At 46.3% G+C, this 26,347-nt stretch overlaps 1 protein-coding gene across 2 annotated transcripts in view; it reads right to left on the reverse strand.

Annotated features, from left to right (window-relative positions):
- CTNNA1 (catenin alpha 1) overlaps positions 1-26,347 on the reverse strand; it is a 117,218-nt gene that overhangs the window by 13,707 nt on the left and 77,164 nt on the right. For both annotated transcript variants that reach the window (XM_066559851.1, XM_066559852.1), the window contains 4 exons: positions 17,709-17,801; positions 7,014-7,170; positions 1,698-1,898; positions 491-642 (listed from right to left, as the gene is read on the reverse strand). In XM_066559851.1, the coding sequence (XP_066415948.1) occupies positions 491-642; positions 1,698-1,898; positions 7,014-7,170; positions 17,709-17,801 (603 nt within the window). The remainder of the gene's footprint in view (positions 1-490; positions 643-1,697; positions 1,899-7,013; positions 7,171-17,708; positions 17,802-26,347) is intronic.

Here is a 26,347-nt window from a genome sequence, read left to right on the forward strand (position 1 = left end):
CCAGGTTAGCCAATTAACAAATTACATGCTCTACCAACTACAGCCTGAACTCATCTCAGCTTCCTTTTGACTAACTAACATTAATTCTCAAAATTTACTAAATGAAGAGCTATTAGGTTTTATTTCTAAGCTCCAAACCATCAACAAGCATCTATAGTTCTGAATTAATTTGCTGTTGTTAACTGAAAGGTCACTGATTTTAGCACATTAACAAGCCAGGCATTACCATGAGATTACAAAAGATGCATGAAGGGTATTTAGCATCACAACTCGGGCCATCATCGATGCTCAGATCTGGTTAATGAATCTAAATCCAAAGGCACTGCTCAAGTGCTCCACAGCGATTAGCACATTTTAAGACTCTGAATGTTAATAGGAGCTAAATGAAAATGTTCTCCTGTCTGCTCTCCATTATCCTGGCGCTGTCAGTAGGCTGTCAGTAGAACGGAGGCAGGGAAAGCTGTGGGGAAGTTGGGGAAGTTGTGCTCACCCGGATCATCAGCACGGCTTTCCTGATGTCGCGGATGCCATCGTACACCAGCCGGGAGGCGTCGATGAACTCGTTCTCGTCCATGGGCTGGGCAGGGTCGGAGCTCAGCGCTTCCACTGCAGCTTCCACCTGCTCCGTGAAGCGCGGCATGACTGCACCCAGAGCACAGAGCTGGTCAGTCCCACCCTGAGCCACTCTCTGCTTCCCACTCCTGCCCTGCTCTCAACTGTCCTGGAAGCTGTGCAGTCCTTCCATTGAAATCACAACATTTGGTATAGGAGGTGAAGTCCTAATCCAGCCCCGTTTCTGCTTACGCTGCTGCTCTTTGGTGTTTTCCCCTTGGACAGTGAAATTTATCACACCCTTCTAATGGACAAGGAGAAAACACCTGGGGAAACTCCTAGAAACTATGGGATAAAATATTAATTGTTTGTTTGATGTTCCCTGCAGATGTACATCATTTTTTGGGGGGGAAAGAAGTCGTGCTACCAACAGGAAACTCAAGTTTAAGAAGCACTGGAAGGGGGCAGGTTGCACTGCTGCATTTCAGTGACTCATGGTGCCCCAGGAAGAACATGCCAGAACCAGTTAGAGTCTGCTGTTTCTTCAGTGTCACCCTTGATTCTTCATCAAAATAATTAAAGCAAAACCAGCAACGAGTGGCTGGCACTGAAGCAGCCAGAATCACCCCTCACCCTTATGGATGTCACCAGTAGTGCACAGGGAACACCTTGATTTGGTGTTTATGTGTGGGGCACTACAACCTACAATGCTCTTCCAACAGCTCTAAAGATACTTTACAAAATTTACCCTAATTATTACTCTAAATTTATTTTGCTGCGGGAATGTGATCTTCCTTCTGGACCCTGAACAGCTCCAGAGCCTGTTGCAATACTGCAAGATGAGCACAGCACAACTTCCAAGTGTTCACTCAAGCCTGGGACTCATTCCCAGTGTATTTGCTTCCCACATCCCAGTCCATGACAGCGAGCACACTCAGGGACACCTTGTGCACAGCTGAGCTTTGAGCCAGTCAACACAGCAAAATCACACTTCTCACTTTGCAACAGTTTTGCAAACAACTCCCACTAATTTGCATTACAGCAAATTGAGTCTTTAACAGATTTCACAGGTACACGGGTACCCAGCTGCCCACAAGCTTTCAAGCCACAGCAATTCAGGGCTCCTGGGAGTGAGCGACCCTTACCTGTGTTGGACAGTAACTTGGTTGCCTCCAGCACCTTCTCAGTGTACACTCCGGGCTCGTAGTTGTCCATCTCCGAGGAGACCACGTGAATGACGCGGGCGGCGCGGCCCCGGATGGCGCCGGCCGTGCGGTCTAAGCCGTCCACGTCTTTTTCTTGGAGAGCGATGACACATTTGTTTACATCTTCTAAAATGTGATTCTCTGGAGGTAAAAGAAGGAGGATTTAGATGGTAATGTCTTTTCTGTCGCAGTCATCAGCGTGGCAATTGCTCAGGGTGGGACCTGCTCTACAGAAGCTCCATGGAGATGCTGTCAAAGTACTAATGTGAAGGTCACAACCAGCAAAGAGCTGCCCTTCCACAGGAGGTGTCAAAAAGCCATCAATCCATTCACCAATTGGCCTCCACACTTCCTGCCCCTGTTTGTACTCGATTTTATCAACAGGAAAGCTGAGTTCTGCTGAGTTCTCCCCTGGTTTCTTTCCATATTTCTCCCCTGGACTGCCCCAGCTCTTATTTCAAATACCTGCAAACCACTCCCCTGCCAGTGCACGTGGGGTGATGAGCACCTCCCCAGCACCACACCTACCCCCCTCAACACTCCAACAGACACTTGGTGCATGTTTCCAGCTTCCTCCAGAGTGTTTTCCTACAGCCACACACATTCCATCAGAGCACATTACATTGTCAGTCGCCCGTTCCCATCTGAGACACATAATGTATGCAGTGAATAATGTGGAAAGCATTCCAGCCACACAGCACTCACTGGCTGTTCAGAAAACAAACAAAAAAATAAAAGCAAGACCTCTCTTTGCAATTAGCTTTTTAAATATACATTTTCTAGTTTTGTAAAGAGATATTTTCCCTATTCATTGAGTACAAGAAGCCCAAAATGGGGAAAACCTTTTAAGAGATTTCTAAAGATGCCTAAAGAAATTTGGATCCTTATTTAGGGAAACCCACCCTAAAAATCTCCCAAACTGTTAATATAGACTTCCAAACTCTGCTGGAGAACTCTTTAATGTACCAGGACTAATGTTTTGGTATCATCATCCAACACCAGCATTTGGGCTGCCAGGTAGAAACCAACTTGGAAACATTTCTGCTCTGTCACTTAAAATAGTTTCCAGTGTTAATTACCATTGACTTAATCTTTCTACACTGCCAACCAGTGCAAATGGCTTTTATTCCCTCTGCAGGTAGTAAAAGAGCCATTTTGTAAGAGTTTGTAGAGACAAGAAGCTCATAGTGCTGGCTGGGAGAGGATTTGGAGGAACTGCCTGAAAGGATTGCTGCGAGAAGTTACTCCTGATTTACATAAAATTAACACAGCCAGGTGCAATATTGCAAGACTTCAGTAAGTAACCTGGGCAAAAATTACACTTGTGAAATCCCTCTGAAGCAACTCAGCCTGAGCAGGTTCAGCTGAGGGCAGAATGTGGCCCTAAGAGAGCAAAGAGCAGGTTCATTAGTGATTTGACAAGTCAGTGAGCAGGCACAGGAGCCACAGTGAGCACAGAGGGTATTTAAAGAAGAGACAGCCCTGGGAGCTGCAGGAGCCCAAAGAAAAAGCTTCGGCGCCAGGCCAAAACACAGACTGTTTATTGCTTCAATTCCTAAATGAATAAATTAAGCCACAGACCATTTAAAAGCCTCTTTGGATTATCCGAACTTTAATAAAAGGCATGGACAAAATGAATGTGAATATTTAAATGTCTGCTGATCATTTAATGCCTTTTGCAGATGTGAAGTGGCCAGAAGTCCCTTCTAGAGGGAGATATCCCACAGGGCAGCTTGCAAAGGGCCCAGGGAAGTGCAGGACTGTCAGGTCTATCTGTTCTGGAGAAATTTTCCAGCTGGATGATAACAGATAAGATCCGACACTGTGCTGAGTCCTTGTAAATACCCCCAGTGCTCCCCATCCTACAGGCACACAGAGCATGGGTTCCCCACCAGCACCTCTGGGCATGGGAGAGGCTGTCCCACATCCAAACCCCCCTGTCCTCCTGCTGAGCAGGAGAAACATCCCACAGCAACACAACACAGGCAACAGCAAAGGGACCTTGTCCCACCAAAATAGCTACAGGGAAAATGGTGTGGTTGGGCAGCAAGGTAAAAGGAAAGGTATTTTTTCCATAGAAATGATTTTTAGACCAAACAAGGAAATACATTAAACTGCGAAAAGCTACAGAATAAAAAGTCACCCACGACTGTCAATCCTCAATCCACGCCCACCAAACACCTTCCACCTCCACCCACCTCCACATTAAAGGGATGAAGCACTGCTTTTCCAAACAACCCCAGCAGCTTCTGAGGGAGTCTGAGGGCTACAGGAGATCAAAATCAAAGAGGAACTGTTGGGAGATGAAGCCCCAGATTCATAAACACAGCTGTGCTTCTCTGCTGCACCTCCTGTGGAAGGTCTCAGAACCATTTCCACGCTGAACCTCTGCTGCCAAGGGGCACTGCAGGAGCCAGGTCAGGCAGCACATGGAGCAAACACTGGGGACTTCACACTCTTGTAAATACAGTGTTCATCCTGGCAATATTTACTGGGAGGCTCTTCAGAAAAAAATAGCTCCATTGAGATGGGCAATCTGTGGCATAAACCTCTGTCAGCAGCAGAGGAACAGAAGGCAGCAAAGGGAATGGTTTTAAAGAGGGTTTCAAAGGAGATTCAGGTAATTTCAGAACATTGAATTTGACAATAACATGGTGCTATCAGCAACTGCTCTAAAGAACAGAGATACTGGGCACACCAACACACCCAGAGTGCTTTGGGAAGGCACTGATAAGAGAGATAAGAATTACAGAAGGTACAGGAGAGCTTTGAAATGAGGAATAATGAAACAGGCAGAGACTGTGCAGTCAGGGAAGTGACGACTGACAAAGTGCATGGCAGAACTCTGCACATTTGCTAACAACATGAAGAGACAGAAGGGGAAAAAACCTTTTCACCATCTTTAGCACAAGTAGGGGCATCAAATGAAGCAAACAGGCGAGAGTGCAAAACAAGGAGGTTCTTCACAGGGAGCACACTTTAGCTGTGAATCTTTGCACAGGATGATGGAGGTGCCAGCAGTTTATAATGGTCGAAAGAACAACTAACACCAGCTTCAATGAGAAAAATCTGTCAAGGATTGTTCAGGAGATAGCACCTCTGATGCTGGAGCTCCCTGAGCTGCACATCACTCATGGCTGGAGGCACACACATCTCTAGGCTACAGGCTCCTGTGCCATCCTGACAGTGAGCCTCCCCCAGACCCTGCCCTAACTCAACAGGGCCCTTCAGCTGCTGTAGCTATAAAAGTGCTGTCACCTGCAAGCTCACCTGTGCCCTGTGCACTGAAGGATCCTTCTTCTATAATGTTCTGCCATTACCTAAACCCAGCATCTCTTTCATCAAGCCTTTACTTGTGGATAATTGATACAATTCTGTAGCATGAGCTGAATGGTGAAGCCTTTACTTCAGCACACCACACAGTAGGGATGTGGGATGGCTTACATACATATTTATATATGCATATACTCATGCACTCACAAGAACTCCTTTAAATTCTGCTTACATCCCAGTTAGTAACTGATACAAACATCCTAATAACCCCAAACAGCACTTGATATAAATCATACTCGCCATGACTTTATCCAAAGAGAAGTTCAGACTTCTAGCAGATGAATTGGAGTTGTGGCATTATATGGAAAACATTTATCAAAGTTCAAACAAATAATACTTAAAAGAGTATTTATTGCTTTAATATTTTTCTACCATCTCTTCGATAACACACACATAAAAATAATTACTGAATGCTCTTGAATATCTGGAGTTGTCTCAAACTACATCTCCTTGGCTCCATTTTGGGTGGTGAGCACTCACTTGAGGTCAACTCTCATGAGTCAATGTGCCACCACTCCAGGAAAGAAACTTTCTCTGCTTACTGCCAAGCTCCTGAGAGTACAGCCATGCAATAGATTTGTTTATTTAGCCAAAACACCCAGTTCTGTACTAACCTGCATCCCTGCAGAAGACGGGGCTGTCCCGCCCACAACTCACTTGAGTTTTGTGGTGCTAAACCTGGACTACAAGGGAAGGAAAGTGCTTTTGGCAGCTCCACACAGGCTGTGTTTGTATGGACTCCCAGCTTTTCTTTCTCAAATGTTTGTACACTTGTGGGAAAGCTTCAAGTGGAGCCTCAAACCTCAGCACACAATTCCCTCTGCACAGATTTCCCCAAAGCAGGCTCCTCCCAGCTGTGCAACTCCAGCTGCTGCTGCCCAGGGAACACCCACAGATACTGTGAGCTCGGACACTGAACTGCCCCAGAACTTCATGCTCACTCATTGCAAAGAGGAATTTTATTGAGAACCCAGGGAGCCACAATACAATGTGTATGACAATGCAGGTGACTCGTCACAGGAACACCACTTGGGCTTTTGTTCGGTTTTTCTTAATAATTAAAAAAATACTGCCTCTTAATTCAGGACCTTATTTTCTCATCTACATTTTCTTCCTATGTTCACTTGGTACTTCTGACTCCACACATCCTCCTGTGAAATCACTCTTTACAACTCGAGGTTTTAAGTCACTTCAGATGCCCAAACCTGCCTGCACCATGGAAATTAGAATCCCAGCTTGCAGAGGTGATTTGTGAACACCGTTGCAGACACAATTCACATAGTTACATTTCCATGTCCATGTCCTCTGACTAGAGCACAATTAAAGGATGTGGAAATAAAAATGCTCCCATTATTTTTAGGTCACAGCAGCTGATAGTGGGTCTTTATCAAGATGCTGATAAAACGGATTATCTTGGCAAGTACTTTGCCAAATGTAATTATTAATCTATTATAATGATCCAATCTCTTTTAAAAACTCTTAAAACTTTACTAAAGCTGACATGGTATGAACAGTTTTATTTTAATTAACTTGTACAACCACAGTTTGATATTCAGTTTTGTTTAAACGGCAGTCTAAGGTGACCTGAGGGATCATTTTTTTCTGCTAGTTCCTACCTCGGACATAAACACGTTCTATTTCCCCCTGAGTTACTGGTGAGCCTTGTCTACAGCAGCTAAATGGCAATTCATCCTTAGTTCAGCCAGCAATTCCAAACCTTGGGACATAAAGTGTCTTTTCCTTGAAACCAGACCTCCTGCTGCACTTTCACACCTCGGTGGGCACAGTGTGATCCCAGGTGAGATGTGACAACACCATCCCTTCCAAAAGCCTCACAGACTCCAGAACACGTGTCCAAACCACCCCTGTTCAGGACTAAGCTCTTAGGAGGGTGATTATGTCTCAGCCAGGATCCCTGATTACCTGAGACAGCCAGGAAGTCATCGATGGAAGTGATGTCATCCACAGCATCCGTCAGCACGCGGACCTGCCTCTCCCACTGCTCCTTGAACAGATCCATGTTCTCCTGAGCCAGTTTGCTTTGGGGTTTAGCAGCCAGAGCCAGGGCAGCATTGATGACCTGTAAAACACCTCTGGATTTTTAAAACATATCCCAACAAAATTATTACCTCCTGTGTGTTTATCCAATGAACTCAGCAGCAGACAAAGCAAGTTTAATAAGTTTTGAGGAACTCGATGTTTAAACACAGAAGTGTTTAATTTTGTTCCTCTCATATCCAACTCATACCCGCTTCCACGTTTATTATGGATAGTTATTAGAAGCAAAATCACTTGGCAAGTTTTCACAAGAGCTGGTTTCACCTGTCTTTAGCAGCTCGTGGTAACAAGGTGTTGCTTTCCCAGTGCAGGCTGTGTTGTTAAGTATTTTAGACAGGATGACATTTAGTATACTCAAGGCTGCATTTGCTACTTGCCAAAACCTCAGTAAAAAGGTCAAAAAAGGATTAATCTTATACAGACTGAAGTAGAAACAATATGCAAATACAAAATTAAAGCTAAATTTTGATTTATCCATTTTCCTTGCAGGTTTACTCTGGATCTTGCCAGTAATTGTTGTAATGACTTCAGATTTCTGCTGTGGCTGTGAACAAGCCAGAAAAGCCAGGGAACAGGAGATGCTTCTTCTGAATATCCTCTCCTAATTTTCTTCAAACCCCAAAACCAGAATTTACACCAGCTCCTAGTTTTTCTTAGCAGAACAAATGCCACAGGTGCTGCTGGGTCACAGAGCTTATGCTGTGTCCTCTAACTTTTTGAATGGTCATTTAAATAACCACAAAAACCTCTTTGAATGTGGGGAGAAACCATCTCAACAGCCTGGTCCTGCTCTTGCTGCAGCAGAATGACCTGGAGAGGTGCCAGGTGTGAGGAACCATCCGCAGTCAGAGCGTGACAATCCCAGCCCTGCTCCCAAGCACCTGAGAGTCAGAGCTAATTAACTCACAACTTCAAGGTGTCATTTTTCTTCTCCACTTTAGGACTGTATTAATTTCACCAACTTGTCGACCAAAACATGCAAGCACCAGATGTTCCCACTTTTCCAAAATCTACTTTCTCTACCTGCTTCATTTACAAGTGTCACAAAGCATTTAAAAAAACACGTAACTCACTAAACATGGAAATGATGGTGATGTCAAATGTACTGGGACAGCACTGCATGAATCAGGCAGGAGGAGGAGGCTGCTTTACCCGAGGAATGGCAGGAGTTAGCAGTGACAGGAGAATCCACAGAAGGGCTGGGCTGCTCCCCACGCTGCCTCTGGAGCTGGGGCTGCAGGTCTGGGTCACAAACCCAGCCCAGCTCCGTGGGTTTGGTGACAGTGACCAACACAAGCAGCAGCACCTGAGCCTGAGCAGTATCTGCTCAGGGGTCTGTGGGGATGAACACGCCCCTGGAGGAACAGCACTGTTCCTGTCCCAGCCACCACCAAGGGCTTCCCTGCTGCTCCCCTTCCTCCAGCCAGCCCAGGGTTGCACCTCCGTGGCACTGGTAGGAGTCAGGGTGTGCCTTTGGAATGTCCTTGCTGCCAGCCACGGTCCCTGCCACTTTGCTACCCTTACTCATGGAACTGAAAGTCCTGAAAACCCCCAAAAAGCCTTGCAACACCCAAGAAAATGATGTTTAAAATTTTAAAATCAAATAGAAGTTTTAGAGAGGAAACCCTGTGCTCAGCTGCTCAAGAGCCCTGATTTGCAGTCCAGCCACTGCCACCTCTCATCCCAGTCTGATGGATGTAATGAATTAACCACCTATCAATCAAAATCTAGATATCCAAGATTTCATGAAGATGAATCTGAACAAGTGTCCTGGAAACAGGAGAGATAAACCAGACAATGCTCTAGAAATCTGCTCTCACTTTCTATCCTGCTAGAAACTGTCACTGCAGAGACAGAGATGGTGGTGAGGCGATACCAAGGGTCAGGACATTTTCTCTGCTTTTCCCAACCTGCCTTGGCCCATATCAGATATAAAATATCCTGTAAGCACTGCGACAGGGCAGCATTAATGCTGCAGGAACATATGGCCTGAGTTCCTGCGAGATGTTTGTCTGGCCACAGCAGCTGTCTGCACAATTAATCTTTGCCAACAGCGCATGTCAAGCGCAGATGCCCATGTTCAGCACCTCGTCAGAGGTAACAGCAGAGCTGTCACACATACAGGGCTCTGCAACTGCTCCACAGCCTCAAACTGAGTGTCCTCACCAAATCCAAGCACAGGAGGCACAGCATCACCCTCCTCTCAACAGGCAGCTTGTTCAACCAGAAAAGTGCATTTTTTATACATTACAGCAAAAATGTATGGCCAAGGTGAATGTATTTTATAAAAATGATCAAGCAAAACCAGTGTTGCTCTCTCTCAGACAGACATTCCTGCAGAAGGGAAGCAGCCAGCAGTGCTGGAGATGAGGAAACTTGGTGGGGATATCAAAGGTTATCCATGGTCACCATGGAGCTAAAGACAAACCCACAGCTCAGGAGAGCCACACAGGTGTGAGTGTGCTCAGGGAGAAATTCAGGGCAGCAGACACAGCTCAGCAATCTCTTTTTATAGCACACATTCCGTATCTCCATGTGCAAAGTGGCCACAACAGGCAGCTTTAGCAAGGGTGATAAAAGCCATCACTCTGTGGAGAGTTTAGCATTCAAGTGGGCAAATCCTCCTGCACCTGTCTCACACCTCTGCTGAGGAACTGTCCCAGGGATCACTGACAACACCCTGCATGTGATCTGTTCCAGGGAATATACTCTGGTATCCAGCACAGAGTGATTGATTTATTTTCCAACAGATGCTTAGAGAGACGTGGGAAAATGACAGGGATGCTGGATCTATTTAAATAGTCTGTGTACTTAGCAGGACTATGATCCCTTTATTGTCTAAAAAGAAACACTTTCAGGGGGAGGAGGAAACACTTTTTTGGGGGAAGGGATGGACCACAATACACTTTCTTTCTCCAAAGCACATAAAATATTGGGCAACTACTTTAAAATATCAGTAACTCTCACAGGATGGAGACAGATAGAGTGAAAACCCAGGAGGATCATGACCGGACTATCTGAAATGTAGCCTCTTCCATGTAAAACATTTGGCAATTTCAGGGAAATATTTTGTATTTCAGAGCTTTTCAAGATGCTGCCAGAGCGCTGTGATCACAATGACTCACTGAAGTTGTACAAAGAAAAGAATCAAACAGGGACATTTTGAGTCTATCCAGAAGGAAATGAAGCATGGCAAGAAAACACACTATTTTTATCGGTGCTTTGTTTCATGTAGCAGTTGCAGTGTTGGAGTCAGACAGCTCCACACTCCGTATCACCCTTCCAGAGAGTTCCTTGGAGCCTCTCCCCTGCACCTCTCAGCTTCCTGCGGCAGCAGCCAGGGCTTGCCAACACCTGGGGAGGCTCAGCATTCCAAAGATTGGAATGAATGTCTCAATCTGCACCTTGAGTCCTCTTCCCATCCCTTCCATGGGAGCAAGCTGCTGCTTTTCCCTGGTTTTATGTTCCCTGTTGAAAGCACAGATGTCAGAGGTGGCTGTGTCCTTCCCCCTTGGCAGGGCAGGGCTCTCCAAGGCTCCCTGCAGTGACTCCTGCCTGGGTTACAACACTGCAGCTGCTTGGCCCAGAAGCTCTCTCAAAAAGCTCAGCTATTCTGGCCAGAAAACACGTGAACCTCAGACAAACCTGTGGGTAAATTACAGCCACTGGGTCAGCCACAATTAATTCTTTTAGGCTAAATTTAGGATGGCTTCCAGCCTCAGCTTTATAGCACCCCAGCTGAAAGTCAGAGAGGCCAGAAGAAAGCTCTTCCATGTGGTGGTGTTCTTACAAAGAACAATTTTGAATACTTGGCTGGCATGGCCAAAGGAAGAAACATCACCTGGGAGAGGAACACTGTCACCCAGCTATCTGCACTGCAATCCCAACCTGTGATATCTTAGTGCACACCGTGTCTGACCCACACCCATTTCAGTGATTAAGCACTTCTTGATTTTTGCCTCAGTCCTTTTGGTAAGAAGCTTTTGCTCCTCTCAGGAGCTGGTTTGGCTTTTCCTTGATTCCTAGGATTGATTTAGGATGTTACTGTGCCCCAACAAGGAGTTTTTCAGTTTCAGAGGCTCTGAGGTGAACCCCCAGTCCTCTCCCCTCACTACACACCACTGCTTTACAATCAAAACATCTGCAGTTCCTAAATAACTCACTTGGGCTTGGGGTTTATATAAAGATCTTGACTCACCAGATTTCTTGTGGCACTTGGATAATGAGTTGGAAAGTAGCTTTGTGGCCTATTGATCCAGGATACTTTGCATTTGTTAAAAGAAAAATCTAATAAAACAAGCCCCCACCTATCAGCTCTCATCCCAGGGGCAGAGGAACACATGACACACATAGACAGTGCCCCAGTGGGGATGTGAAATCAGTTTTACTCAGGAGTACGTGAAAAGAAGCCCACCAAGCCTCTTTGCCCTTGCCCAGGTGGATTTTAATCCCATATTTGCCTATAATAAAGAAAGCATGGCTTGCTTCCTGGCAGTTCATCAGAAGCTCCTCATAATTTAACTTTACATACACAAGATGCCAGAGCTGCCTGCAGTGCTCACCCTGCTCATGCCCTTCCCTGCTCCTCACTGCATTTTGCTCCAAGTGTTAAAAATGGTTTATGAGGAGGATGTTGCAGTCACTCCCAGTCACATCCCAGGCAGGTTTGCATGCCCACATCTGTGTGTGCCAGCCCTCCACGTACTGGAGTACAGCAAAAAGCACTCTGCAGGCTCTGATGAGCTGAAATGCCTGGGAGCAAAACACACAGCAGATTGTTTTACACTCTCAGAAGCTCTAATGGCAGTGACCAGCAATGAACAGAGGCTGATGCACCGAAAGAGGAAGGAAAAGTTTCCTTTGATTTCCAATTCTTTGTTCCCATGTACAAAAGGCACTTTGAGCATTTTCCTTTCCTGCGAGTTACGCACGGAGTGACTGCAGGGATCTCTGCAGATATTTACTGTCTTGTGGCACTGCTGGAACGACCCACAGATCCACACTAAGTAACTCAGAACCACACAATGGTCTGGGCTGGAAAGGACCTTAAAGCTCATCTCTTTCCAATGGCAGGGACACCTTCAACCAGACTCCAAACCCCATCCAGCCTGGCCTCAGACACTGCCAGGGATTCAGGGGCAGCCACAGCTGCTCTGGGCACCTGTGCCAGGGCCTGCCCACCCTTACAGGGAACAATTCCTTCCAATATCCCACCTATCCCTGCCCTCTGGCACTGGGGTACAATTCCTGATGCAGAGTCTCTCTCCAGGTTCCTTGCAGCCCCTTCAGATGCTGGCAGGGGCTCTGAGGTCTCACCACAACCTTCTCTTCTCCAGGCTGAACATTCCCAGCTCTCCCAGCCTGGCTCCATAGGGGAGGTGCTCTCCTCAGCACAAAGCTCTTCTCCAGCCCAGCATGTTCTGTCACAGCAGCATTTGCTATAAAGACTATTTCCATTCTGTGTATAGATAATTATCCTATCAATTTCCCCATCCATGAAGAAAGCATTTTCATTTGGAGCTCAGGACTGATTTTGTAGTGCCAGTCCAAGTAGAAGCTGCAAGAATTTTGGTGCCATTTATCTTGCTCCATTCTACATTTATCTGCCTTCAAATGCTGAAACTTGGGGGGGTCTCAGGGACTTTGTTTCTTTCCTGGAAGCTGTTCCACCACTAAGCTCCCCAGATCCTGTACCTGTGATGAAACAAAGGGCCCTTACTCACACACTTCTTTCTACAGAACTGAATCCTCTTCCTGCTCTTGGCTTATTTTCATGCACCAGTAACTGTTTGAATTTCTAAAATTGTTGCTTTTCTGGTCAGCCTTGGCCTGTGCTGGCAGTTCTTCCCAGAGAGCCTGGGTGATGCAAATCTGCAGCCCAAGTGTTAAGTTTTTAATAAAAGCATTTCTACTCAATGCCAATAAAATGTTTCAAGCACCTGCAATTAAACAGTCTGGAGACAGATCTGCTCGTTAGAACATTCAAAAAATCTGACAGTCTTTCAAAGAGATGAAAAAAGGGGACAATTGTTTGATGTTAAGTCTTTACTGCAAGAAAAATGGATTTCTCTCCTTCTCCAACAGCCACCAGGAAATTGGTGGTGATTGGGGACTCAAGGAGAACAAAGTCTGCTGGTCACATTTGGGTTTGACTGATTTGAGGGGTGGTCTGCAGGGTTTTTTTATTTCTCTGAGGTACTCCAACTTTTAAACAAAAGTTTCTGGAACTCTCCATGGGATTCCTTCTGCTTTGGTATTTTGTTTCTGTGTCAGTAGGTGTGATCACATATGAGCCATCTGCCTCATCAGAAATCTATAAGCAGCAAATGGCTTTTCAAGCAGTTCAAAATTGGAATAGAAGGATGTGAACAAGCAGTTATTAAAACAAGATGTTAATATGAGAAGAGCCAATTTATTTTTATTAAAAATGTAATTTAATCCAAGAATTCTCTGGAGTCAGTTTGATGGGCGAGGCGTGTGTGTGGCAAGCAATTCCGAGCACACTCCAGCAGGTACAGAGGAGGCTGGGAAGGACCTGTGCTCCCAGGTGCTGCCTGGGGGCCTCAAAGCTTCTTTGGAGGATGAGCTCTTTGGGCTGGGGTGGAGAAAGGCACCCAGCCCTGCCTTTCACAGGGGAACAGGTCCTGTGTGCCCTGGGCAGGTGTGTCCTGCAGCCACCTCCCAGGAGATGCTCAGACTCCAGGGCAATGGCTCCAGCTTTGGCTGGCAGAAGCAAACACCCACCCTGATGGGAACTCTACCCCACAGTCATTTCTTACACCTCTCAGCCCGACTGCAGTTTGGGTAGGAGTCTACAGATGAACTTCATGGAGGCTGCAAAAACCAAGAAAATCAATGTATAGCTGGTAAAAAAGGAGCTTGAGTGACAGCAGACTGTCACATCAAAGGCTGGAGCAATTCCTCCTCTCAGGAGCTGGGCTGGGGCATTCTCACTGCTGGTTTCTAACACCTACAGCCTGTATGATCAGAAACACTCCAATGGTTTCAGCTCTTTTCCCAGGCATCTTTAATGCAAAATACTGTTACAAAACAGCCTTTGCAGGCTCCCAGGCAGCAAGGCCTTCCCCTTCCTGGAGACAGAGCGCAGCCGCCTGAGCTGGGAGCGAGGAGAGGATCCAGGTTTCTGAGTCGAGATAAACAAAACCTTTCCCTAATTCACCACTGGCAAGCTCTGTGTTCAGTGAGAAGGCAAAGAAAACTTCCCCCCTGCTCTGCGAGGTAAAGGCAGGCACAGGCAGCTATTCCAAGCATTTCACAGCAGTAATTTTCCATTTCCATTAAGAAAGACAGTTTAAGCATTTTTTTTTAGATTTAACTGTAGTGATGGAGAACTTTGCTCCTTCACCTTAACCCCCTCCAGCCTGGCTTGTTCCCAGCACCCATCGAGGCAGGGCTGAGGGAACTCCTGTGAGGTGTTGGACAAAGCTGGCTCCTCCCACACACAGAATTCCAGCAATTCTCAAAAGAAAGAATTCAGGCAGGCTGGTTAGTCAGGGCTTGAGGAAGAAAACACAGTGACCCACTGAAGCTGCCTTATTTCTGCCCAGTAAATCCAGACTAAAATCACCCAGCTGGCTACTCTGGCACAGCTCATCCCAACAGCTCCTCCTGCACCCTCAAAGGGAGCTCTAAATATCCCATTAAGTCTTCAACTTCACATTAATTTCTGTGCTAATTGGCTGGGGACCCACAAGCAGGAAGGATGATGTTACTCCTGAGGAAGAGCGGATTTCCAGTAACAAAACCACGCTAAATAAATTGACTGCTTGTTTCTGTATAGACCTTTTGGTGAAAAATTTTCTGCATTTTCTTTTTCCTCAAAGAAAATTTTAAACCTGAGGAGGTCTGAGCCCAAGGGTGACAATGGCAACGACTGCCTGCTTGTCAATACCAACAAAACTTCCAGGTTTTCCCCGGGCAGCTTGAAGAGTTGCATGTTCCTTCCTCCTGCTGCCAGTTCAATGGCTCCTGATGGCAAGGGAGCGAATTACGGCTCTATTTGAGCTACAGCTTTTATAATTAACTCTACAGATTGATTTCTGCAGAAATCATTATTTAACCAGGAATTCCCTACTCCCAGAATGGCTTCTACTCAGATAAACTATTTAAGAGGTTACCTGGGACTCAATGCATTAAATTTCAGTTTCATCTTTCAAGCACAGCAATACTTTGAATTACATTTCATACATTGTATTTCTGTGTGCTACTGATATCTTGACGTTTCTGGGACTATTGTAATTACTGATTGACTTGACTCATTCTGAATCCAGCATCTTCTTGGAAAAATACCATCTGAGCCAAAAAAACCCTCCAAAAACATATAGGGCACATAATGTTGGGCTTAACCTGCATCTTATGCCTAATGCACACATTTGTTCAGCACAGCCACCTAAGAGAATTCAAGAAGTAGCTGTGAATCTCATCAGGAAAAAACTGCAAAATAAATTGTCTAGAAAAGGAAATAAAATCTCACTTTGCTGTTCTTGATATTGAGAATCTTTTAGAGACTGTGGAGAATACCCAAGGTTTGGGGACAAGCTGAGGAAGGCAGCTGAGGAGGAGGAGGAGGATGGAGAGCTGTGCTGCTTGCACTGGCACCAGACGAGCCATTGTTACCAGCAAACACAGATGCCATTTGTAAAACAGCTTAGACAAGTGCCCCTAATTATCTCTCAGGATTCACAACATGTTTAAATACTCTTAGAGCATTAAAGAATCAACCCAAGAGCATGTAATGTAATATAAAAGCACTCTTTCAACTGCTATGAACATCTACAGCGTCATTTACTAATCTCTTGGTGACGACCCTGAAATTAAGGCAAGACTGTGCAGTGGAGCATCTCAACTGTAGGCTTGGAAGTTCAGAGATGTGACCTTTGTAAAGCCAAAATCCATCAGTTAAAGCCCTTGTGCATTTATAGATACTCAGAGCTTCCAATGTGTGTTAAATATATTGTCCATAATCCCCAAAGTCAAAGGTTAACAGCTGCACTTCAGGAGATGTGGCTACACTGGTGACTACAGCTGGGTCATTATTTCATGCTGACTACCACGATGCTTATTTTATCCAGGAGTAGATTTATTTAAATAGGCAGTTAGTTGTTGGAAAAGCAAAGATAGAAGAGTCTGAAATACACACAATTTCAGCAATGGGGGGAGGAAAACACCCCCACAGACTTGGACAAGCACCAGAAACATTTAGATTCAAAGAGAACCTAACTTTCTTCAGATGATTATTTTCAAAAGCAGCAGCATTTGTTTGGAACACCCTGCGTTAGACACCCATATTCTGGGAGATAACTAAAAAAAACTTACATCAGCCTAGTTGGCTCCTTCAGGAAAGAGCAAGCCCTCATATCAGGGAAGATGGATTTCTAAAAGCTTTTTCTTCCACATGCTTTGTTCCAACTGCAAAACTTGACCTTTAGTTTCAGGAGCTGTGCACAACCCTCACCCCAGGGCAGGGGCAGAGAACTGCTCAGCCAAATGCAGGAGTGGGAGCACAGAGAGCCACCCCGGGATGCCCAAAGGATTAGGATTAAATGTTAGGATTTAACGTTTTAGGCTTTATGTTCAGGGACCTCTCTTCACCTGTTTAACAGCACAGTTACCTGCAGGTCCTACAAAAGGTCCTGCTCCTCACACTGCCTTCACCTATTCCCTCCAAATCCCCTCCTGCTGGGGTGGGTACGGGTGAACATCCCTCTCTTCCTTTTGATTAAAAAGACCAGTACCAATGGGAAAACCTGAAGAAATTCCAAGTAATCTTGAGACAATACACTTTATTTTCATAAAATGCCATTTTGCTAATTTTTCTGAGTATATATTTTTCTGTTAGTTCCTCCTTAGCAACAACAGCTTATTTGGATGTTTTAGATCTGAATTTCCTGTTGCTTTAAAAAATGTAAATTACACAAATCAACAGCACCCTGCAGTCTTCAGGGGTTCATCCAAGTATCTAGTTGTTGACATTTAAAACACCAGGCTGTCAAGAAGGAAGAGGATAGTCTAGTGCTTATATAAACTTAATTTCCTTGTTTCCATTAAAAAGTTATTAATTAAAAGGTAGTCTCAGCCAGGCTCACACTGTTCACACATAGCCAACTTCCTCTCATCCTACTCCATCGGGAAGATTATTTGGCATATTTATATTCTACTCAGGCAAAAATAGTATTTTATAATTCATCTTACAGCATGCCCAGGAGCAGTGCTAGCACCTTCATAAAGCACCTTCCTGCAGCACAGATGTGCACAGGAAACCACTGAAGCTTCCCACATTTACTAACTGCAGGTTACTGGAATGTCCTGGCCAAATGGAATTAGAGCTATGACATAAAAACGACCCTTTCACATCAATGATTCCTTTGCTATGCATTTTAAAGTTCCTAAGTCTTGATGCCTATGCTGTATTTCATCCTCTGCATGTACTAAGGGAAAAAATCAAGTTCTGCAGCAAGACACAGCCACTGTGACACCAGAGCAGTCCTAAGCAGCAGCAGCAGGTTGGGGTTTGTCTCCTGCTGTGCAGCCTCTCCTCACCTGGGGACACAGGGCCTCCAGCTGGCTGGCTGACATCCGAACCAGTTTCACACCCTCCTCGTTGTTGGAGATGGAGCAGGCCAAGTTGGCAACCTGTGTCAGAGGGGGGGAGAAAACAAAACACAGCTGTTAGAACAGAGGGTTATCTCCTGGAGAAAACTTTTGCCTAATCCCAACAGTGACCACTAACCAGTAACCCATCATGGAACAAAAAGATTCCACATTTGTTTTGTTCTAAAGAGTTTTAAAACCACTAATGGCACTTGTTCCTTCTGTAGACATAAAATTGTAACACTGTGGATCATGGAATCCCAGACTGGTTTGGGTTGGGTGGGACCTTAAAGCCCCTCCAGTGCACCCCCTGCCATGGCAGGGACACCTCCCACTGTCCCAGGCTGCTCCCAGCCCCAGTGTCCAGCCTGGCCTTGGGCACTGCCAGGGATCCAGGGGCAGCCCCAGCTGCTCTGGGCACCCTGTGCCAGGGCCTGCCCACCCTCACAGGGAACAATTCCTGATTCCCAATATCCCATCCATCCCTGCCCTCTGGCACTGGGAGCCATTCCCTGTGTCCTGTCCCTCCATCCCTTGTCAATTGTCTCTCTCCAGGTTTCCTGGGGCTCCTTCAGGCCCTGCGAGGCCACCCTGAGGTCCCCCCAAAGCTTCTCCTGTGCAGGTGAACAATGGCAGCTGTGCCAGCCTTTCCTCCCAGCAGAGCTGCTCCATCCCTCTGCTCATCCTGGAGCCTCCTCTGGCCTGGCTCCAGCAGCTCCAGCTCCTGCCTGTGCTGGGCCAGGGCTGGGGCAGCTCTGCAGGTGGGAAATCACCTGAGCACAGGGGCAGAATCCCCCCTGCGCTGCTGTGGGCTCAGCCCAGGGCTCGGGGGGTTCTGGGTGCTGGGGCAGGTCCAGCTCCCACCCCCAGCCAGTCAAACAGGGCAGAAATCCCTGCCAGCCATGATCAGGGTGATGCTAAAGAGCAGCACTGGCAGCAGCTGCAGTCAGTTTAACAGCCCAATCCCAGCAGGGAGAGACAGCAGAACCCCAGAGAGCTGAGCTGGTTTGCTGGTGCTCCATGAGGGCTCCTGTGTGACAGGAGGGGTCAGGTAAGGCCTGGCACTGTTCCTCCAGCCCTCCCCTGTGCTGCAATTCATCAAATAAAACCAGTACAGGAGATCCCCATGATGCATCCACAGGCCTCCAAAATTTGAATAGGATCTCTTGTGATGCTAAAAACTTTACTCCACAACCTTGACCTGCTGCATAGCATCACCCTTAGCTAGGTCAGCCTGAAGCAGGGAGCTCTGTAAACATCTGCTTTTCCAGAGCACGGAGGATGGGGACAGCACAGAATTTTTTGGTAATTGAAGATATTCCTCATCCCAAAGCTACTCTCAGGGGAAGGAAGTCTGAAATAAGTTACATTTCTCAGCTGACAGGTGAATGACAAGCATGTTATTCTGAGCCATTTGAACACAGAAAGCTGTAAAAATAGCAGCAAGTGAACTGAGACGAACACCGAGTACTGTCCTTCCAGAGGCTGAGCAACCTGCAAAGCCCCCTGTAAATATGCCATAAAAGCATCACCAGGAGCCAGCAGATGCTCACTAACATCGCTGAACCAGATTTCTCCAGATACTTTTCTCTATAAGCTGAGGAATTTGCATTCTGCCTTTAATTAAACTATTCTTTGCATTCATGTAAGTAATTTTGAAGTAGTATCTGCAGCTCTACCACATGCTTTTCCCCCTCCCCAAGCCCTTCCCTCATGGCAGATGTTCCCACACAGAATACATTACTGTCCTGCAAATCATCAAGCACGTGCCATTACACTTGAACAGCAGTTTTCATCAATCCCATTATCAATTTGGGGCAACAAAATCAAGTTCCCACTGCAAAGTACAGGGCCTCTTCCTCCCTCCAGCTCCAAGCCAAGTTACAGAGGATGGAAAACAGGGGTGCCAGGATGAGAGGTGTTTCCAGCACAGAACAAGCAAGAAAACAGATGTGCCAACACATATTTGGAGGAAAACAAACTGAAGTTGAGAGAAAGACTGAGCAGCATCAACAACACAGAGGAAACCCTGCCAGCTCTCAGGAACATTTGTGTCCTGCTCCTGAAGTTTCTCTTCCACTCGTGTTTGGATTCAAGTCCTACACATGCAGGGGTGAATTGCAGGATGTCCCCAGCTCTGGGCACAGTGCTGCAGGCAGGGCCCAGCTGAGCCAGGGCTCCGTGCTCCTCCTCTCTGCCCCCACCCCTGAACACCTCCAGCCCTGCCCTCTGCACAGCACCCCAGCAAACAGCTGGCCCTGGAACACCCTCTCACACAGGGGTTGTGTCTGATTTTTCCTGTATATCTGCCATGCCTTGAATCCCTAGTTCCCAGCAAGCTGCTGGGATAATATAGAAGTACATCATGTTTTTGTTTATAGAGGCTCACAAGAATCAAAAGACAATCAGATGCCATGATTTAAAAGTCAAATAAAGATTTTGCTGTTGGTTTAAGCACAGGTCATATTTTTGAGAAACACCGGTTTGCCAATATTTTTTATGGTCCATATTTCCCCATCATTCCTGCCTCCACAGCAGCATTACAACCTCTAGGAGCCAGGAGAACACAAAGCTCTATTGAGTAGGGGCAGAATAAAAGCGACATTGAAGCACCACAAAATCAGCCTCTCCGATATCTGGAGATGTTGTGCTGTCTCTCAAGCCAAGTGTGATGAATCAAGCGCACAGAAACCCTGCTCTGTCTGAACACAGAGAGGCAAAGAAGTTAATAATGGAGTGTCCCCACCGTGGTATAATGAAAATTTGCTTTTTTGCACAGTCATTTTTGAACAGTCATTTTTCTTCTGAATACCCAACTGATGGCAATTCTTCTTTAGAAAGCGCCCGACTGGCACTGCCAGCGCTCATGAAAGAAGTGTGTGTGCTTCCCTGACTGAGGGTCTTTGGCAGTTTAAGACAATCCAACTGTTGGCTGCCACATCCCATCCCAGGCTGCGCCTCCAGAGCTCAACCCTTCATTTCAGCACGCTCATCCAACAGCCAGCTACTCGCTCTGGCAGGGGCTTCCTCTGCCAGATCAGCACACAAACTTCCCTGCAAACTCTCTGCTGAACATCAGAGCGAGGCACAGACGTGGCAGCAGCTGAGATGACTTCAGAGTGCTGCAGATAGGGCTGTAAATTCACAGCAGTGCAGTGTTTACTGCACCCATGGGAAGGCTCTGTCTAACTACTGGAAAACACTCACAAGCCTCTTAAAATTTGGAATTTAAGAAGAGCTGTGTCTACTAATTAATCAAGTTGTAAATGACGTAACAGTGAGGTATTTTAAACTGTCAGCAATTATCAGGTGCTCTATAACATGAATTCTGAAATCGCATGTACCAGCTGAGGTGGATGGCTGCAGAATGAAGAAATTTAATTTTAAAAGTACCTGAAAGGACTCACTTCAATAATTCCTGGGTGATCTGACAAATAACTTCAAACTGTCTCTCTCTCTTCAGAAGATAGGGTAGTGCTGGCCAGTTATTTGGCACATACCCATAATACATTGGATTTTGTAGCTGAGATGAAGATCAACTCTTTCAAAGCCCACAGAGCGCTTGGAAATCATACATTTCCAAAACTTCTAAATTAAATAATGCACCTCAAGGGAACAAAAATTTCCTTTAAATCAAATGTGAATTAAATAGTTTCTCCATGTCTCCAACAAAAGCAGCTGACTGACATAGTAAGTGGTCAGACTTGATTTAGAAAGAAGAACACTTGTGCTTGAGAGCAAAATAGCAATTGAATTCCTGCTGCATTTGTTCATTCTTACCATTCAATATCATCAAGTCCCTTTACATAAGCACTACTGGCACAGGCATCAAAGGAGACAAAACCACTGCAAATAATGTAATCAGCACAACGAGCAATCTCTTGAAAAAAGTTAAAAATACAGTGGGAATGAAGAGAGCCCAAGCCCGCAGCCGCGTGCGGTTCAGACACCTCTCACTGCTGACAGACCGATTTAAAGTAGATTTCAAGGTTCTCTCTGTTCAGAGTCTACAGGCATGGCCCAGAGATGGCTTCTCAAACCCCACAAGGCAGGGCAGACCCCAAGCAGCTGCTGGTATTTAGAGGAATGAGCTTAAATTTCCCCCCAGTGACAAATGCAGTGCACAGACCTCATGGTGCCAAGCGGAACAGCTGGGCAGGCTCGTCTGGAAAGGGCTGTTCATGCCCTGAGCAGTTTTTGAAACTCAAATCTCATTGTTCTCAATGATGACATCAGCACACCACAAGATGATTTGAGGTGAGTGGCTCTGGTGTTGGCACAATTGGCAAGGTGAGTGGCCCTAAATCCAGGCCAGTCACCAGAGGGGTTCCCTGGGCTCAGCACTGGGCCAGCCCTGTTTGATGTCTCTGTTGGTGACCTGGATGAGGGGATGGAGGGCAGCCTCAGTAACTGCGCAGACTGGGCAGGAGTGTGCATCTGCAGGAGGGCAGGAGGGCTCTGCAGAGGGATTGGACAGGCTGGATCCATGGGCTGAGGCCAGCTGTATGGGGTTCAGAGTTCAACCAGGCCAGGTGCTGGGTCCTGCCCCAGGATCACAACAACCCCAGAGATGCTCCAGGCTGGGGAGGAGTGGCTGGGAAGTGTCCAGCAGGAAAGGCCTGGGGGTGCTGTGCCAGTGGCTGGACATGAGCCCAGGGCTGCCAGAGGCCAATGGCCCCTGGGCTGTGCCAGCACTGGGGTGGCAGCAGGAGCAGGGCAGGGCCTGTCCCCTGTGCTGGCACTGCTGGGGGACCTCGAGGGCTGTGTCCTGTTCTGGGCCCTCATGGCCAGAGAGCCCTGGAGGGGCTGGAGCGTGTCCAGGGCAGGGAACGGAGCTGGGAAGGGGCTGGAGCCCCAGGAGAGGCTGAGGGAGCTGGGCAGGGGCTGGAGCCCCAGGAGAGGCTGAGGGAGCTGGGCAGGGGCTCAGCCTGGAGCAAAGGAGGCTCAGGGGGCCCTTGTGGCTCTGCACAGCTCCTGCCAGGAGGGCACAGCCGGGGGGGCCGGGCTGTGCTCCAGGGAACAGGGACAGGAGCAGAGGGAACGGCCTCAGGCTGGGCCAGGGCAGGCTCAGGGTGGATTTTAGAGAAAGTTTCTTCACTGCAAGCACTGTCAAACCCTGGCAGAGCTGCCCAGAGCAGGGGTGGAGTCACCATCGCTGGAAGGATTTCAAAGCCAAGTGGATGTGGCACTTGGTGACAGGGTTTAGTGGTGGCCTTGGCAGTGCTGGGGAAACAGTTGGACTCAAGGGTCTCAGAGGGCTTTTCCAACTTAAATTATTCCATGGTTTTTTGCCTTTGGAGGAGGCATAACTTAAGTGGTTCCTTTTGAGAAGCAGATGTTACCTCAGGCCAAAGGGTCAGCTGGGAATATGTTATTAGTAAGAAGGTGTAACTCCAATATTAAAAAAAATATTCTACCATCTGTCACAGAGTGATTCCATCTCAGATTCTAGTTAACTTTGACTGTTCAGAATTTACTAATATTTAAATCAGGAAAAACTTGACATTTCTAAAGCTGTTCTTTCTACCATTAGTAACAATTTGTGGCAGAGAACCGCCTCCCCTGACAAGACAGAGGTTGTACCTTTTCCACATGAAATACATTTTGGTTTTTTGTTAAACTCAAAATTTGTTCAGGTCGTGACTAAGGTAAGTCTTCCAGCAATTAAAAAACTGCAGCAGCCTCAACTACACAAGTTTGGGGTCAGTGTTAAGCTTCTTAAATTACACTATTAACATAACCCAGCAATGCTAATAATAACGCCAAGGTTGTGGGTCTGACCCCCATTCAGTGAAGAGATGGACTTTATGATCCTTGTGGGTCCCTTCCAACTCAGAACATTCTGTCATTCTGTGTAACAGTGCTCCAGCTCTGTACTTGCTCTGCCTTCTCTTTGCCCAGACTCCCTGGCTTAGGCAGAGGAACTTTACAGGGAACTCTTTATTGAAGGACTGGCCAATTGCTTTTCCAACAAGAGACAAAAGATGCAATAGGAAAAAAAAAAAAAGAATTATAATCTCTAGGACTTTGAAACTTCATTTGCAAGGATTTCAAAGGCTGACAATAAATGTCTTAAAGCCTCAGAGTTATGTACCTGGATTGACTTCACAGAAACACCACCCAGATTTTCCTCCTTGTTTACAGGTCCAGTTTTTAGGACTGCTTCTTCAGGCAGTCAGGAAGGCAAAGTCTCCAAAGTGGTGCTGCTGCAGCCATCCCGAGCTGGTGCAGCCCCAAGAAGGCTCTGCAATGTGTTTATTGTTGCATAATTGAATGTTGTCAGAGCTGGCCCTGCCACCCAGCATTGCCACAGCCCAGGATTACACATCCCTGTGCAGGAGCCAAACACTCACTAATTGAATTCTCCGAGTCTGGACACTCTCGTTTGAACCTGCAGTTGTAAAAATAGCATTGCAGAAAGAAGTTTTCTGACTGCCTTACACTGAGAAACTTTTCAATTTAACATTAAGCAGAATCCTCTCATAACTGGTGCTCAAAAACTCTTACACAAAAATAACAAACCCACATCCATGTGTACACAGATACTTTGGGAATTTCAATGCCACAGAAACCAAGCTTTTCAAAGGTGTTCCTGGCATTTTCATTTCTGATTAAACTTCAAAACTTCAGCTGCTTGTTCTAGTTTTTTTGCTTTACATTTTACAATTTGTCTGGGAATGCAAATTCCAACTTTTAAGCAGCTTTAAAAAATCACCCATTTTAAAAGCAAAAAATAGAAAGAATGGACAAGCAGCCACTGAACATTTTTCTCCTAGGAATTTGCTAAAGAAAAGTGTATTTAATATTCTCAAAAAATTCGAACAGAGCACAGCTAATTTCTTCCTCCTCCATGTTAAAAAAGACCTGTCCCGATTCCCTTCACACTGGTCAAAGCTCAGGAAATTAATTTATCTGCAGAAACAACTCTTCTGGCAAAACTAATGGCAACTGAGGACTCTCAGAAGAGATGTGTTGATTATGTAATCCCCATCCCTCTCCAGAAAGACTTTCATTATTCACTAAGTCCATACATTTATTTATTCACCTGTACACTACACTCAATATTTAGGACAAATCTAAGCATTTTAACATCCAGCCCTAACAGGTGCTGCATGAGGGAGAAGTGTTACAGCTATAGATGTGTTAACTGTAACCCTACAAACCCCTCATTTTGCAGAGGCAGAGTTAACTGGGAATTACACAAAACAGCTCCACTTCTTTAATACAGGAGGACTAGGGATCAAATCCACTGGGACTGTGCAGAGAGTTACCAGAGTCGTGCTGTCAGCTGCTTTGTGATTTTATATGACTTAAGTAGCATGTGGCTGCAGCTCCACAGCAGGTACCTTGCAAGAGCTTGTTTGTGGGCAACAGAATCCCCAAGTATTAACTGAAAATAGTAAAAGTCTTTAAATAAAACAAGGCACATGTAGACAAACTGCAGACGTAAAGCACTGGGGAGAATGAAGGACCAAACTGAGAGAACTGCTATTTCCAGAGCTCTGCAGCCTCACACAAAGATGAGAACAGTTTCATTCCAAGACTGGTTATAAACACAAGGAGGGGAAGTTTCAGTTGGCTGGAAAAAAACTGGCAAGCAAAGGGCTGGCATTTTGGATGATGAGGAATGGAGGTCACACAGCCTGTTATTTCAACAGGCTGGTAAGTGATGGCAAGAGAAATCAGAGACAGTATCACAGAATCCCAGGCTGGTTTGGGCTGGGAGAGACCTTAAAGCTCATCCAGTCTCATTCCCTGCCATGGCAGGGACACCTTCCACTGTTCCAGGCTGCTCCCAGCCCCAGTGTCCAGCCTGGCCTTGGGCACTGCCAGGGATCATGGGGCAGCCACAGCTGCTCTGGGCACCCTGTGCCAGGACCTGCCCACCCTCACAGGGAACAATTCCTATCTCTCAGTATCCAATCTATCCCTGCCCTGTAGCAGTGGGAAGCAATTTCCCCTTGCTCTGTCTCTCCACACTCTTGTAAGTAATATAAAAGTATGAAAATAAAAGTATTGTGCATCTTCTGCTTCTTGTTATATTAAGGCAATCAGTATTTCCGTGAGTAACCACCTTTTGCTTGGGATTACATCTTAGTACTTCCACATTTCTAGCTCTATCTCTGTGTTTAAAATTCTATTTACAGGATACAGCTTTGCACTTGCCTCTCACCCTGGCCAGAGCTGTCTCCAAATACCTCTCCAGCTCCCTGGTGCCATTCCAGGTACAGCTGTCCTGGTACTGCTCCACACCAGCGAGCTCCTTCCCTGCCCTGAGGAAATGTTCTTCCCCAACAGAGAGCCACCCTTGTGTCGTCAAGGTTTCACAGAGAAGGGAAGTTTTCTACACAGCTGGGCAATCCCAGAGTTCGTGCATCAGGACAAGCCAGACTGGGCTCCATTCACTGCAGCAAGGGCAGTGTGGGGACACCTCCTCTCGTGCCAATGGGAAAGGTTTTCAGTCAGACAGAAAAAAGAGGTGTTTGAAGGGAATCAATACATCTGTAGCATAAACCATAGCCACAGCAGGAAAGTGCAGCAATATCTTTATTTCCAGCCTGGTGGATTATCCTCTCTACAGACCTGAG

This window comes from Molothrus aeneus, chromosome 15, assembly GCF_037042795.1.
Source record: "Molothrus aeneus isolate 106 chromosome 15, BPBGC_Maene_1.0, whole genome shotgun sequence".
NCBI classification, from domain to species: Eukaryota; Metazoa; Chordata; class Aves; order Passeriformes; family Icteridae; genus Molothrus; species Molothrus aeneus.